Consider the following 14,879-nt stretch of genomic DNA (forward strand, 5'->3'; position numbering starts at 1 on the left):
ACAGGCTCCAAAAGCTCCACAGATAAACCCTGTCTCAAAAAAAACAAAAAAAAACCAAAAAACAAAGCAACAACAACAACAACAAAAAAAGAACCGAAAAACCAAACCAAACCAAACCAAAAAAAAAAAAAAAAAAAACAAAAAACAACCAAACCTATGCTTCTTTTGTCAGTAATTTTGCTGTTTAAAGTGTCCTTGAAATACTACATTATAGTGCTGCCTGTGTTCCTATGTGATAGAGCATTGTTTGCAAGTGCTTTGTGGAGAAAATACATCTGATAGAGAAACTTCGATCAGGCCTCAGCAATGGTGCAGTTGGTTGAGTTCCAGGATACTGAATGAGTAATGTCTATCAAATAAGATGTCTTTAAATAGAAACACAAACAAAAAAGATGATATAGTGGTAGGTTGGAAAAAAAGTTGTGATGCAGAGGCTTGTAGGATTCGTTTGGGGGCATTGCTTGGTATTTCCTAATTCAGTGTTCAGTATTCTTTGCAGAAGATAACTAGTGAGTAATAAGGATGAACTGTTTACCTATTACATTATAGCAGAGATACTGATGTGGAAATAATTTTTATGTTATGGAAAAATGGAAGCAAGGAATGGTGGCACATGCTTGTAATCCTAGTACCCAAGAGGCAGAAGTAAGAAGATTAGGAGTTCTAGGTCATTCTCTGTGACATAATAAGTTCAAGGCCAGTCTGGGCTACATGAGACCCTGTCTAGAAACAAACAAACAAACAAACAGAAAAGAAATCAGTGGTAATGTACTTGCCTAACATGTGAAAGGCCCATCCAACACACAGCACCACACACACACACACACACACACACACACACATTTCCCCCCAGCCCCTTCACACTACACCATACCACACACATACCCCACATGCACCCCCACACCCTACCCCACACCAACACACACACACAACACAACACACATAACACACCACACACAATACCACACACACCCTTTCCCACCCCACTACACACACACACACACACACACACACACACACACACTCCACAACATACCACACATAACGCACCACACACAATACCACACACACACACACAGAGGGAGAGAGCGAGAGAGCGAGAGAGCAAGAGAGGGAGAGAGGGAGAGAAAAGAAAAGTAGATACAGTTCTTGGATTATGGTGTTATATTCATGTTGTGGTCATGCTTATTTTGTTTCTTTGCGGAGCTGGGGATGTAACCCAAACCCTCATGAATGCTGTAAAGACACTCTTGTCCTGAGCTACACACGAGCCCTGTTTGCATTTTTAACAGGTGGACTTCTCTTCCAGGAGTAACTAGCATGGTCAGTGCAGGAGCCATGAGTGCCTCTGGGAACCTAATGGACTTCCTTGATGAGCCCTTCCCTGATGTAGGGACCTATGAGGACTTCCACACCATAGACTGGCTGAGGGAAAAGTCCCGGGACACTGACAGACACAGAAAGGTAGGTAGGTGGTACTATGCTAAAGGGGTCTTTAACAATAGTTCCACAATGGTTCCATCTGTAGGTTATGATCTGAGTCTGAGGCTATGTATCACATGTTTCCACAAAAGGAAAGCGCTAGTATCAGAAGCAGAGACAAAGACTGAGAGTTACACTGTCAGGTACTTTGGGTAGAAATATGACTAGTGAAAGCAACAAAGGGACCCTGGAGTCAGACACATTTGGACCACATCTTGCCCTTGACACCTTCATGGTGGTTGAGTTTGAGGTTGTCATTTCTGAGCCTCATTTAATCATCATTGAGAATAAAAGTGATTACATTGAAGACTGTATGAGATCGTGTGTGTGTGTGTGTGTGTGTGTGTGTGTGTGTGTGTGTGTGACCACGCTGACAGATATCTAGTTGGCATTTGGTGTATACTAGAATGGGACACAGTGAAGTTATATGGCAAATGCTGTGGGCTCATTTAGGAGGAATGACTAGAGAAGGCATTTTTCAGAGACGTAAGATTTTAATTTTGTCTCTCAGTGTGACCAAGAGTTTGGTAGTCAGAGAGAGGGAAAGGATCCTAAATATCAGGAGTTTTTTTTTTTTTAAAGTTACAGAAGCATGAAAGAATGTTACACATTCAGGTTATTCAGGGGAGTCTTGGGGTTGTTGGAGGGTTTGCAGAAGGAGATGAATAGAGATGAGCCTAGACGAGTGAGCTATGGGGCTGTGTTAGGAATGATTAAATGGCCCATGGGGAGGAGTTGGTCAAGGCCACAGAGGACAGTAAGGAGGTGCTGCAGAGAGAAAAACAGGAAGCTTAGGAGTGTGGTCAGGAGGAAGGAGGAGTTCTTCCTGGAGGCCATAAAAATGATGGACATAGGATCAGGGTCAAGCCATGATGGGCTTTAGAGGAGGGAATAGAGTGAAATGGAGTTATAGAACCACAGACTCTTGTCAGACAAAGTGAGCCTTTTGCTAATGAGTTGAGGAAGTGGAGTGGGGAATGTCCTGCAGTAGGGGCTGGGAGACACCATGCTGTGCAGCTCAGTGTGAAGTTGGAGCTCACCTTGGAGAGTGAGAGACTCCTAGCCTGCAGATGGCTACTGAAGCTTGAGACATGGCCAAGGTGGCTTATGCACTTAAAGAGAAGGGGTGTGTGTGTGTGTGGAAACAGGACTCTGGAAAAGTTGGGGTACAGGTTCTGGGTACAGAGGGAGGCAGGTCAGGTGGAATCAGAGCCAGAGACTTGGAAGAAGCAGACATGGGTGAAATAGGGAACCAAAAATAGGGGGGGGGGGAGATAATGATGTTAGCGGAGTGCAAGGCTCCCGCAAAATGGGAAGGGAAAAAGCATGCTATAAAAATGTCATAGCCGGGCCGTGGTGGTGCATGTCTTTAATCCCAGCACTCAGGAGGCAGAGGCAGGCGGATCTTTGTGAGTTCAAGGCCAGCCTGGTCTACAGAGTGAGATCCAGGAAAGGCACAAAGCTACATAGAGAAACCCTGTCTCAAAAAACCAAAAAAAAAAAAAAAAGAAAAAAGAAAAATAAAGGTCATAATGATGTCTAAAGAGTTAGAGTACCCCCAAAAGAACACAATTAAAAATCCATATTGAATTTTATTTGTTTTTTGATTGTCTAAAATTCATTGTGAAGGGAGACACTGATCCTGTATTGCATCCTTATAGCTTTGTGAACCAGAAAGTCCATTTTATTTAAGATTTAGTTATTATGTATACAGTGTTCTGCCTGCCTGCCAGAAGAGGGCACCAGATCTCATTACAGATGATTGGGAGCCACCATGTGGTTGCTGGGAATTGAACTCAGGATCTCTGGAAGAATAGCCAGCCAGTGCTCTTAACTGCTGAGCCATCTCTCCAGCCCCCAGAAAGCCCATTTAATCATTGTCCTGCATTGTTGCATGAACAGCATGACTGGGAATTTGGTGGATTGATTACATTCATCTTGTCAGTCACATCGTTTCCTGAGGAATATACTTCAGAGAAAGAAGCATGAACTGGAATTGTGTTCTGATCAACTGCTGTATGTACTTCATTTCCAGATAACCAGCAAAAGTAAGGAGTCAATCTGGGAGTTCATCAAGAGCCTGCTGGATGCATGGTCAGGATGGGTGGTGATGCTACTCATCGGGCTGCTGGCAGGTATGTGCAAGATATGTATGTGTGCTGTTCTCCTAGCACTCCCAAACTCCAGATGTTTGGGAGACACTGAAGCTATGGAGTATTCACCTGTCTCAATGCAAGGGATTTATTGCTTGAACTATTTAAGGTCAAAATACCTGAACAAATATTTTTTTTCTAGAATCTACCAAGACTAAGGCAGGAGCCTAACCCTAACTGTGACACCATAGACCAAAACAGAGATGGCTCACAAAACAAGTGTGGGCTTCTGGAAAGTTGTAATTAACAGCACTGCTTAGCCCTGTTCACACACTCAATAGATTTATGACTACCCTGGGTTTTTACCGAAAGCATGCATTTTATATTCTGTTATACCTAGCTATGTATAGGATTACAAAATATAGAAGAATTTATAATTTTGAAGCATCAGGCACCATATATGGTGGGCTTTTCCTACTACTGGAAAGCCCTAAAATGCATGCCATTCAAAATAATGCTAACCACCACGGGATCCAAGGTGAGTCCAGGACAGTTGCATCTAGAATATACACCGTTCCTACCCTTAGAGACCTCTCATCCTCCGTTGTCATAATCTCAGTGCCATTTCATGGATAGTAGATATTTGGCTCTTTGTGGTAGTTATTTGCTGAAGTTAACTTCTTTTTAGGAGGCTATGAAGATTGGTGTTAAACAACCTTTCTGGAGAAAACACTATGATGCTGAGTAAAGACCTTCTCTTTTCCTTCATGATTCTAATGTGCAACTGGAGGCAACAAACACTTAGAAAGCTGGTTCTATGGACACAATAGGAAGAGAAGGAAGGTGTAGAATGGAGGGGTTTTGGAGATAGGCACCCCCAGTGTTCTTTGAATTTGGATGCATATTGGAGGGAGATCTAGAAAGTAGCACCATTTTCCCATGGCTCCAATGGTGGTGGGGAGGACTCAGGTGTCCAACTGCCTGGATGGACGTTCCCTTGGTTTAATTTGGAATCTCCTCATAGAGAAATCACACGTATCCTCTGCATAACTAATTTACCAAAACAGACCATAAGGCGGCACTGTTGCACCATAGACCAAAGCATAGATGGTTCACAAAACAACTTGGTCAGCAAAGGAGATTGATGGGATGAAGAATAATATGACTGTGAGTGGCTGAAAAATGATGGATCTCAGGGTGAGCATCAGATCTTGCTCAAATATCATTTTCCACTTGAAACTTTCACTGATCACTTCCCTAAAAAAAAAAAAATCACATTTTTTCTCTGATTGAGCCTCTTCCTCACCAGTTTCTCTTTTTTTCTCTCTCTGTCTGTCTCTCTCTGTGTAACAGTTTTCCTGAATTATACTACACATATTGCATGATTAACCCATTTAATGTGTACAATTAAGTGGTTTTTTAGTATATTTACAGAGTTGTGCAGTTATCATCATGACCAGTTTTGTAACAGTTCTATCATTCCCACCTAAATATCATCTGTACCTTTTAGCTATGGAAGGATCTAAACCATTACCAGTCTACTTCCTTTCACTGTCTGTTCTGGACATTTCATGTAAATGGAGTTGAACATTATGAGTGTCTTTTGAAGTGGACTCAGGTCTAGATGCCTGGCCTGACCCTAACTGTGGCACAAAAACTAAATGACAAAGCCTTTTCTTTCTAGTACATAAACTAGTCGAACTAGTGCACACACACACACACACACACACACACACACACACACACAAAATCTGTTATTGAAGGCTGGGGTTTTGTGGGCCTGGATATACCTTTAGGGCTCAGTAGCAAGAGGGATACAAATAAGACAGTCAGGGAAGAATGCACAATACGAAAGGAGAAAAAAGATTTAGGGTCAAGCTTTGAGGAAATACCGCTTTAGAAAGCCAGGTGGAGGAGCAGGAAAGATCAAGGGAAACAGAAGAGCTAAACATTGCAGAAGCAATGAGCTTCTGGAAGAATGGAGTGCTTGGCAGTTTCAAATGATGCCGAGAAGCCTAAAACTAGGATTGGCAACCTTCCTTCTATAAAAGGCTAGCAAATAAGTGTTTACAGTTTCTTGAGCTGTGTAGTTCCAGTCTCTATAATTCGACTCTGACACTGTGGCAGGAAGAATAGCCACAGTTAGTGTCCAGTGATAAAGTGTGGCTATGCTGGGATAAAGCTTTATTAACAAAAAGACAGTGGGCTCCATATGGCCTCTTGGTTATGTGTTGTATGACCTGTTCCGGAAAATGAAGACTGGGTACAGGTGATTTCTTTCCTAGTGGAAGGAAGGAATGAACTGTACTGAGGGGAAGAGGAGAGAAGGAAAGCTACAGGACAGTGTCTGGAGGGGAATGTGGACTAGGGGTGACTTAAATGTTGATGAGAAAGAGCCATCGGAAAGGGAAGGGTTGTTGATTTGCTCACGTGTTTAGTGCATGTGATGTGTGTTATGTGTGGTGTGTGTGTGTGAGTGAGTCCACCAGTACACACGTATTTGGAGGCCAGACAAGGGCTTTTTCCTGTGTTTATTTCTACTGTATTCCCTCCAGACAAGATCTCTCACTGCACCTGAAGCTTGTTCTTTTGGCTAGGCTGGCTGTCCAGTGAGCTTCCAGTATCTTCATGTTGCCTCCTGCAACACTGGGGGTATAAGCGCACATCGTCATGCCAAGGTTTTATGTAGGTGCTGGGATTTGAACGCAGGTCCTCATTCTTGCATAGAAAGCAATCTTATCTGCTGAGCCATCTCCCAAAGTTGGGGGGTAATTTTTCAAGATAATGTATCGACAACTAAAAAACTTGGAGAAAGATGAGTGAATCATGAACTCCCATCTGCCCTCACAGCCTAAGAGTGGAACCATATAGCCCTCCTACCTGATTTGAGATCCTAGGGCCATTGTGGCTCTTTGAGCTACCCACTGCCTGGCTCATACCATAAATGCTTGAGTGACTTCCAGGTAACTGAAAGCAGCTGTCAGTTTCAGTGGCGGTATCATGGCATGGGTGTACCCTCAGCTTTAGTAGTGCCCTGTCTTCTTTCCTTGTGACAATTCTTCTCCATGATTCATTCTTTTCCTAGGTACCTTGGCTGGGGTCATTGACCTTGCTGTTGACTGGATGACAGACCTGAAGGAGGGAGTCTGTCTGTCTGCCTTCTGGTACAGCCATGAGCAATGCTGCTGGACCTCCAATGAGACCACTTTCGAGGACAGGGACAAGTGTCCCCTGTGGCAGAAGTGGTCAGAGCTTCTGCTGAGCCAGTCAGAGGTGTGTATCTGTGTCCTCAATTCCTGAACACCCATGACTTCACCTTCAGATAATAAGCTCTGGCTTAAATAGTGCTGCTGTTTGCTTCCATTGAGCTCTGCGGCTGCTCAGAATTTACTTGGAAAGCCCTTACTCACCTTGGAGCCCCTCACTCATGGGCATTATATGTGTATTTTAGGAAGCCCCTTTCCTCTCTTCCTTTCTCCCTCATTTTGTCTATCTTTTCTCTCTTCCCCTCTCCCCCTATCTCTTTTCTGATTTTTCAGACGTGGTCTTCCCTATAGCCCACCCTGGCCTGGAACTCACAGTAATTCTCCTGCTTCAGCTTCTCAAGTTCTCGGATTTCAAGCATGAGTTATCACAGCTGGTATATTTGCCTTTTTCTTACCAAAGGTGGTTTCTTATTTGTGCTGAAGAAATGGAGTTGATTTTCATGTTTTAAGCCAGAAGAAAAGATGTCATATGTTTTTAAAGTAACACTTTATAGTTCATCAGATCTTTCCACAGAAAGTACAATTCAGTGGCTTTGGTCATATTCACAGAATTGTGTAATGCTGACCATGATCAAATTTTAGAATATTTTTATCGATAAACACACACACACACACACACACACACACACACACACACACACACACAATTTTCTGTTCTGATCCAGTGTTATTGATTGCTAGCCCCAAGCAACTGCCAATGTCCTTTCTGTCTCTATAAATTTCCACTTTCTAGACAGTTCAATTAAATGAATCCATGCACTGTGTGGACTTTGTGTCACTTAGCATATTGTTTTCTAAGTTCCTTCATGCTATAGCATAAGTCGGCATTTCCTTCTTTTCCATTGCTGTGTGATACTCCACTTTATGGATAGGCTGAATATTATTTGATGAACATGTGTTTCTTGTTTTTGGCTGGCCTGAACGATGTCACCATGAACATCTGTGTTCAAGGTGGGGGCATATATTTCATCTTGGGTATAGGTGTAACTTCTAGGTGAGAGATGACCTCTAGATTTAACTTTGAAGAATTGATAGGATGGTTTCCAAAGTGGATGCACTATTTTGCATTTCCATGAGCAGGTTTATGAGGGTCCTGATTTGTCTACCTTCTGTCCAGCACTTGTTAGCATCTGCTTTCACTGTAGCTAACCTAGTGAGTGTGAAATAGTGTCTCATTGTGGTTTCCATTACCATCTTCCATCGAACTTTCCTGACCCAATCAGAGATGCTTCTGGGAAAAGCATGTCTCAGACACTGGAATATATGTCTGACCCACAGATCTAGTACTTATCTTCATGGCATTTAGACGTTCAAATTACAATGAATATTTGCAGAGGCCGAGGCCGACCTAGTCTATATATTGAAACTCTGATTCAAAAGAAGGAGGAAGAGGAGGGTCATTGATAGATCAGAAAGCCAGGTGAAAGGAGCTAGGTGACAAGCTTCACATTAGTGGTAATGGGAGAACTGTTAAAGCTAGAGTATGCTGGGAGGAGATCTATTTGGACTTCTCCTTCCTTTCCTGTTTCTTTTGACTGGCTTTCACAGCTGAAGACATTTGGAATGTACTTTGCCACTTTACTAAAACTCTCTTTTGATGGAATATTCCTTCACATCTTAGAAATAGTCAGGGCTCTTGAAATCTCACACATTCGCAGTGCTTTCCAGTATTTCCAAAGAGAAATTCTCTACTTGGGTTGATGGGCCTGGGCAGATGAGTCTGGCTGACTGCCATCTTTTTTCTTACTTGCAGCATGTGTTACAGGGGAAATAGAGGTGCCTACCTTTTCAACTGGTTGTAAGATTTATTCTCTATTTCAAAGAACTACTCTTTAAAAGAGTGAGAAGTTATTTTTAGCCTCTAAAATGTACTTATTTAAGTGGATGAAAGGTATTCCTTGGGCTGATTTCTCACCACACAGAGTATGAAGTATGTGGTTGCATTGCAGTCTCCAGGAACGTGTCCTTACATTTAACAGGCACATATGTGGCCATGGCCATGGCCTGACAGGTAGGTGATCTCTGTTTCCTTTTCTCTCACTTGAATAATCCAGATGGTGAGACAAAGCTGAAGCTCTGAGAAAGGAGAACGTGCCTAGACTCTGTGTTTGTATCAGAAAAGAAAATGGAGTAAATGGTCCAATACATTCTTCTGAAGAGGATGTTCAAGCAGCTCCCTTCTATGAGTGCCTGTCACATGTTAGCACTTGCTGGAATCTTCCAGAGGCTTGTTAAAATGCACTGGGCTATGTGCCTGTGTGAAGTATCTGATTTGGCAGCCCTAGGGTGGGACCCACAGGTTATGTTTCTGCCAACCTCCCAGGTGATACTGATGCTGTTGGTCCATGGACCACAGTTAGAGAAGCAGCCTTCTCAAACACAGAACTGACGCTTATTCACTGTGGTCTGGGTGTGGCTGTAATGAAAGCTAAGAGAAGCCATCCCACCACAGACAAGACAAAACAAATCATCCAGAGTCTCACAGCCAGAGTTTTCTGTGCCACACCTTCTATTAACTACAGTGCAAGTGGTGATTACAACCCGGCATCATCCTTGCTTTCCATTACTGCTGAGGTTTCATCCACTGGAAGGTTTGTGTAAATAGCTCCTGGAGAAACACCTGATGCTGTTTGTGTGTAGTGACTGTAGCAATAGCAACAATTGTTTCTTTTGTTTATGCAGGCCTGGGATGAACCTCTCTGAGCCCATCACAGCTTCACTTTCCTGATGGAGATGGTGGGGTTGGGTACACTATTCAGGTCTGCTATGGTTCATTGCTTCTTCTTTGTTTTGTGTCTGCTCTTTAGGGTGCCAGTGCTTACATTCTGAATTACTTAATGTACATTCTATGGGCATTGCTGTTTGCATTTCTGGCTGTCTCCCTGGTACGTGTATTTGCACCATATGCCTGTGGCTCTGGCATACCTGAGGTAAGTTGTGGCTGAAGTCTTGTGTGCTAGCTATAATCCTCACAATAAGCTTACTAGATAGGCACAGTGAGTTCACTTACTAGTTAAGGAAACTAGAATAAAAACCAGTTAAGTAACTTCCCTAAAGTCTCTAAGCTGGCAAGTTGTGAGGTGAACCCAGCAGTCTGGCTTTACAATGGGTGCTGTATTCAGCAGTTTTGATCTGTTGCTTCTCAGATGATTAGACCTCTGCCTTAGAAGCCAAGATAAACTCTTAAAGCCTGAAGAATCTGGGTTCACAAAGCATTCATGTAAACATGCTACTGTAGTAACTCTATGACGAAATGTGAAAAACAGACAGTAGTGGAGGAGTATTGCTGGGAAAGTTTACTGGTGATCAAAAGCTTCTGCCACTTTTTTTTTTCTGGTGACAGGGTAATAGGAATCTTTGAAAAATAATTCTGGGGGGTGGAGAGATGGTTCAGAGGTTAAGAGCACTGGCTACTTTTTAGAGATTCTGAGTCCAATTTCTAGCAACCACATGGTGGCTCACAACCATCTATAATGAGATCTGGTGCCCTCTTCTGGCGTGCAGGCATATGTGCAGGCAGAACACTGTATATATAATAAATAAATAATTTAAAAAATTAATTCTACTTTCAGTGCGTACACTGTGACTATGCCTGTGTGAAAGTACAGTTCTGTAAATAATTTTCAGCAATTTGATGTAACCACTGTATCATGGAAGTGACTTCATCATTCACTGAGATCAAACTTGAAGCCTGGGAGAATCTGCTGGGTCAAATGATGGTCATTGAGCTGACGCCTGGAAAATCCTGGGCAAAATGCTAACCAGAAATCATAAAGTGTCTTGCATATTATCTCTAGTTAGCACACTTGCATTGTTCCTTGCGTAGCAGTGGAGAGGGTAAGTTGAAAGTTGTTAGCTTTCAGTGGAGAGGGTAAGTTGAAAGTTGTTAGCTGATGGTGGCACTGGGTCCCTGTCTCACCTCTTACTTTTTTAAAAAAGTATTTATTTATCTTTGGATACAGTTTTCCATGTATCTCATGCTATCTGAAAACTTACTATGTAGTCAAAGATGACCTTGAATTACTTATCCTCCTTCCTCAATTTTCCAGGTGCTGGGATTGCAAGTGTAGACTACCAGCATGGGTTTATGTGCTGCTGGAGTTTGAATCCAGAGCTTTGTGAATGCTAGGGAAATACTCTACTAACTTAACTACATCCCCAGTCCAGTTAACCCTGTGTTGTGCCTTCCCACACTGATGCTGGTCACACAAAGGGATAGAAGATATATAAGGAAGATGTACTGCAAAAGTACCATATAGACTTGTTTCAAGAGTGTAAAATATGTATTGATATGTCATACTGAATTTTTGGCAATTTATTTTGACATATTACTTCAAGAACATCCAACCAAACTGCTTTACCTAACCTGTCTTATTCAGTGTTCTGTTGCTGTGAAGAGGCCATGACCATGGCAACTCTTATAAAGGAAAGCATTTAATTGGGGTTAGCTTACAGTTTCAGAGGTTTAGACCATTGTCATCATGATGGTGAGCATGGTGACATGCAGGCTGACATAGTTCTGGGGAAGTAACTCAGAGTTCTACATCTGAAAGAGAAAGAGCCACCAGGCTTGTCTTGTGGTTTTGAAACCTCAAGGCCCATCCCTCAGTGATATAATTCTTCCAACAAGGCCAAACCTCCTAATCCCTCCCAAATAGTGCCACTCACTGATGACTAACATATGAGCCTATGGGGGGCCATTCTTATTCAAACTACCTCATTCTACCTGATTTCCTCAATAGCTAATTCTGCTTTAATGAAGTGTGTACACTTTGAAAGCATATGATGCTATGCAAAATAGCACACTAAAAATCACAGAATTATGAGAAAAATGGGTCAGAGTGTGGTCATAATACTCAAAACCTGACATATGGGAGGAGAGAAATCTTCTAAGAATAGTAGCACAGTGTCACACATGTTAAATTGCCCCCATATATGTAAATGCTACAATAAATAAATATTTCACATGTTGAAAAACTTTGATGTTTGCTTGTGGAAAGTGGGGGCTAGCAGCATTGCAGTTTGTGAGAACTAAGGTGGAGTATATTCCAAAATCAACAGAAAGTGGTCAGAGCAGGTGTAGACAGCCATGGCACCCTAGCACAGGTGTGAGATGGTAGATTAGAGGCATATTAAAATGTACATTTTGTGTTTTCCTATACAGCTCACTTTAACTAGAGACACTTTTCTGCATTCACCTTGAATTTCACTGTAAGCAATCTCAAAATTTTCATTATGCTTAAATTCTTCTCTGATGAATGAATAGCATGGGTGGCATTTTGCATTTTTAAAGCAAGTATTATCTCAGAACTGACTGTTTTAACACTCAAAGCCTAAGGCATGCTGAATAATAAAAAGGATAGATAATTATTGCTGGCCCACTTCATGATCTTACTGTCCACTAGTAGGCATGTTTTTATTCAAGCTTTTTGCCAAACAGGAAGATGGCCATTAGGGATTTTAAAACAGCAATAAAATGCACACTGGATCAATCCTTGTCTCCTTTCCAAGAACCAGCGATGAATGATTGCACTGGTGATCTTGTAGACAGATGTGACCTTTGTCTTTGAATAGCTGCTTGAATGTTTCTTCTCCAATGTGGACATCTTTTAAAAGACATTTTTATTTATTATTACATTGTGTGCAATCATGTGATGTACATGGTTGAAGTGGGGCTCTACACATGCCATAGTGCCTGTGTAGAGATCAGAGGACAACTTTGTGGAATCAGTTCTCTCCTTCCATCTTCATGTGGGTGCTGGGAATTGAACTAAGATCACTAAGTACATTGGCAAGAGCTTTTACCTGCTGAGAGATGTTACTGACCCCAAAGTAGATACCACTTTTGGTGACAGTTGCACATTCAAGTTTCTTATGTGATAAAATGACATGTGACATGGATAATACTCATAACAGTGATGTCAAGTGTGGAAAGTAAAAAGTGAATGGATACCTTAAGTATAGGTCCATTTATATGGCAACCACAGGTAGCTAAAATGAAGCAACCTATGTACTAACTTGATCAAGAAATGCAATGGAATTATTGGAAGTGGAGGGGGAAGAAGGAAGCTTCTGCTGGTGAGGCAAACAGAGCTTCCAAAGATATCTGCCCTTGTATTTCTTAAATGTGGTGGAAAGTATAAGAGCACTTGCCCTACCAGCACTCTTTTAGCCACAATTACGCAATAGAGTCATTTCTCTGTTTTCAAAGCACTCGTGGTAGTCTGAAAGTTTTATGAACCAATGGAGATTTCACAGTTGAGGTGGGCTGGTATGAGTCAGCAGTAGCAATGCCTGCACTGTAAGTGTAGTAGAGCTGGAACTCCTTCACCTAGGAAGACAGAACCAACCATGGTTCTTGAAGAAGATGGACAAAGTGAAAAGTTTATGTAAATCCGTATTTTTTTTGTGTGTATGAAAAGAAGCTTCTCTGAGTTAAAAGCCACATCACTGTGGAAACTGACTTAAAGTAGGGATTGGGGCCATGCTACTTTACATTAGCAAAGATATGGGCTGAACTGCTTAGAAAAACTACTGTGTCTTACTGGAGTCATGCGATCTGCTGGAATATGTTGTTTGGCAGATAGCACAAAAACAGACTTTGAACACAATGCACATAGGTACATATTCACGTCACTTTATGATGCTGTGGGTGAGACCGAAGGCCTTGAGCTATTGAGCTACAAACTTGTCCAAAGTCAGTTTTCAAAATTGCTCATCCCTCTAAGAATTTTCTTCCACAATATTTTGATTATTTAAAGTGAAAATCTCTTTGGAAAAAAAAAACTCACTATATAGCTCTAACTCTGTGAAACTGCAATGTAGCCTGGGCTGGTCTTGAACTTTCATCAATCTTTTAATCTGTGCTTCCTGAGTCTTGCCTGGGATTACAGATGTGCGTCACTATAACCATTTTAAATGCTAAGTTAGAGAATTTTTGTGTAATAAATGCACTGTGTAAGTTCTGTAAAGCACATTTGAAGATGAACACTTGAGCTGAGAAGACAGCTCAGGGGGTAAGAGTGCTTGCTCTGCAAGCACGAGGACTTGAGTTGGAATATTCAGGATTCAAGTAGAAGTTGAGCTTGGCTACACATCCCCATAGGGCCAGTATTGTTGAACAGAGATGGGCATATCCTGGGAACTCACTCACCAGTCAGCCCAGCTGAAATAGTAAGCTTAGTGCTTAGTGAGAGACCCTGCCTCAAGGAATAAGTAAGTAGACAGTGATAGAGAAGACACCCAGCATCCTCCTCTAGTGTCTGTAAGTGCATACATGGGTGCATGGACCTGTGTGCATGCCCATATACCACACACATACCACACATACCACACATACATGCAAGTAAAATAAAAGTGAACACTTGTGGTTTCTTGGACTTCAGAGTTTGGAGAAAACTGAGTTCCTCTTGGAACTCTCAGTTCCAAAAAGCCGTGATTGTTCACTACCACCTGGACAAGAAATTGCATCCTCTCAGAACTTATTCTTCACTAATTTCTGTTCTTCACAATATATAAACATTCATACAAACATTTATCAATTAGAAAGAGCTTTGGTCTTAAGGGTAACACCACCTAGTAAGAGTCTCTGCAATACATCTCACTAAAGCCCTGCTTGCTTCAGTCTCTATCAGTTCAAATTAAAGTAATTAGATTTGGGCATCTCCCGGGAACGAATTTGCCTTCTTTAGTTCTTAATTTGATCATGACAATTTTATAAAATTATTTTAAAGAATTACAAAATAACTATTACATTGTTCAATTTACCACATGTCATTGCTGGCAAAGGCTCGGGTAATTTAGATGCTTGTGATTTTCTAAGTGGTATTATGCTTTTAAAATGTACTCCGGGGTATAAATCCATATTAACTAACTGACAAAAATTATAGATATTTTTATTTGAGGCAACACAAAAGGGCTAGATTGTGGCAGGCATAATCAGACATCTGTTCCATACAGAGTTCTGATATCCCCAAAGCACAGGCTCAATTAGGGCAACTACCACTAGTTAAATACTAGTTTAACCACCACTAGTTTA

General features: G+C 41.6%; 1 protein-coding gene across 1 annotated transcript in view; it reads left to right on the plus strand.

Moving 5' to 3' along the window:
- Positions 1–1,307: 1,307 nt before the first annotated feature.
- The window catches only part of Clcn4 (chloride voltage-gated channel 4), a 39,919-nt gene continuing 26,347 nt past the window's right edge, over positions 1,308–14,879 (plus strand). The window contains exons 1-4 of the mRNA XM_059251145.1: positions 1,308–1,464; positions 3,518–3,617; positions 6,661–6,848; positions 9,649–9,771. Of these exons, the coding sequence (XP_059107128.1) occupies positions 1,321–1,464; positions 3,518–3,617; positions 6,661–6,848; positions 9,649–9,771 (555 nt within the window). The 5' untranslated portion in view covers positions 1,308–1,320. The remainder of the gene's footprint in view (positions 1,465–3,517; positions 3,618–6,660; positions 6,849–9,648; positions 9,772–14,879) is intronic.

Source organism: Peromyscus eremicus, chromosome X, assembly GCF_949786415.1.
Source record: "Peromyscus eremicus chromosome X, PerEre_H2_v1, whole genome shotgun sequence".
NCBI classification, from domain to species: Eukaryota; Metazoa; Chordata; class Mammalia; order Rodentia; family Cricetidae; genus Peromyscus; species Peromyscus eremicus.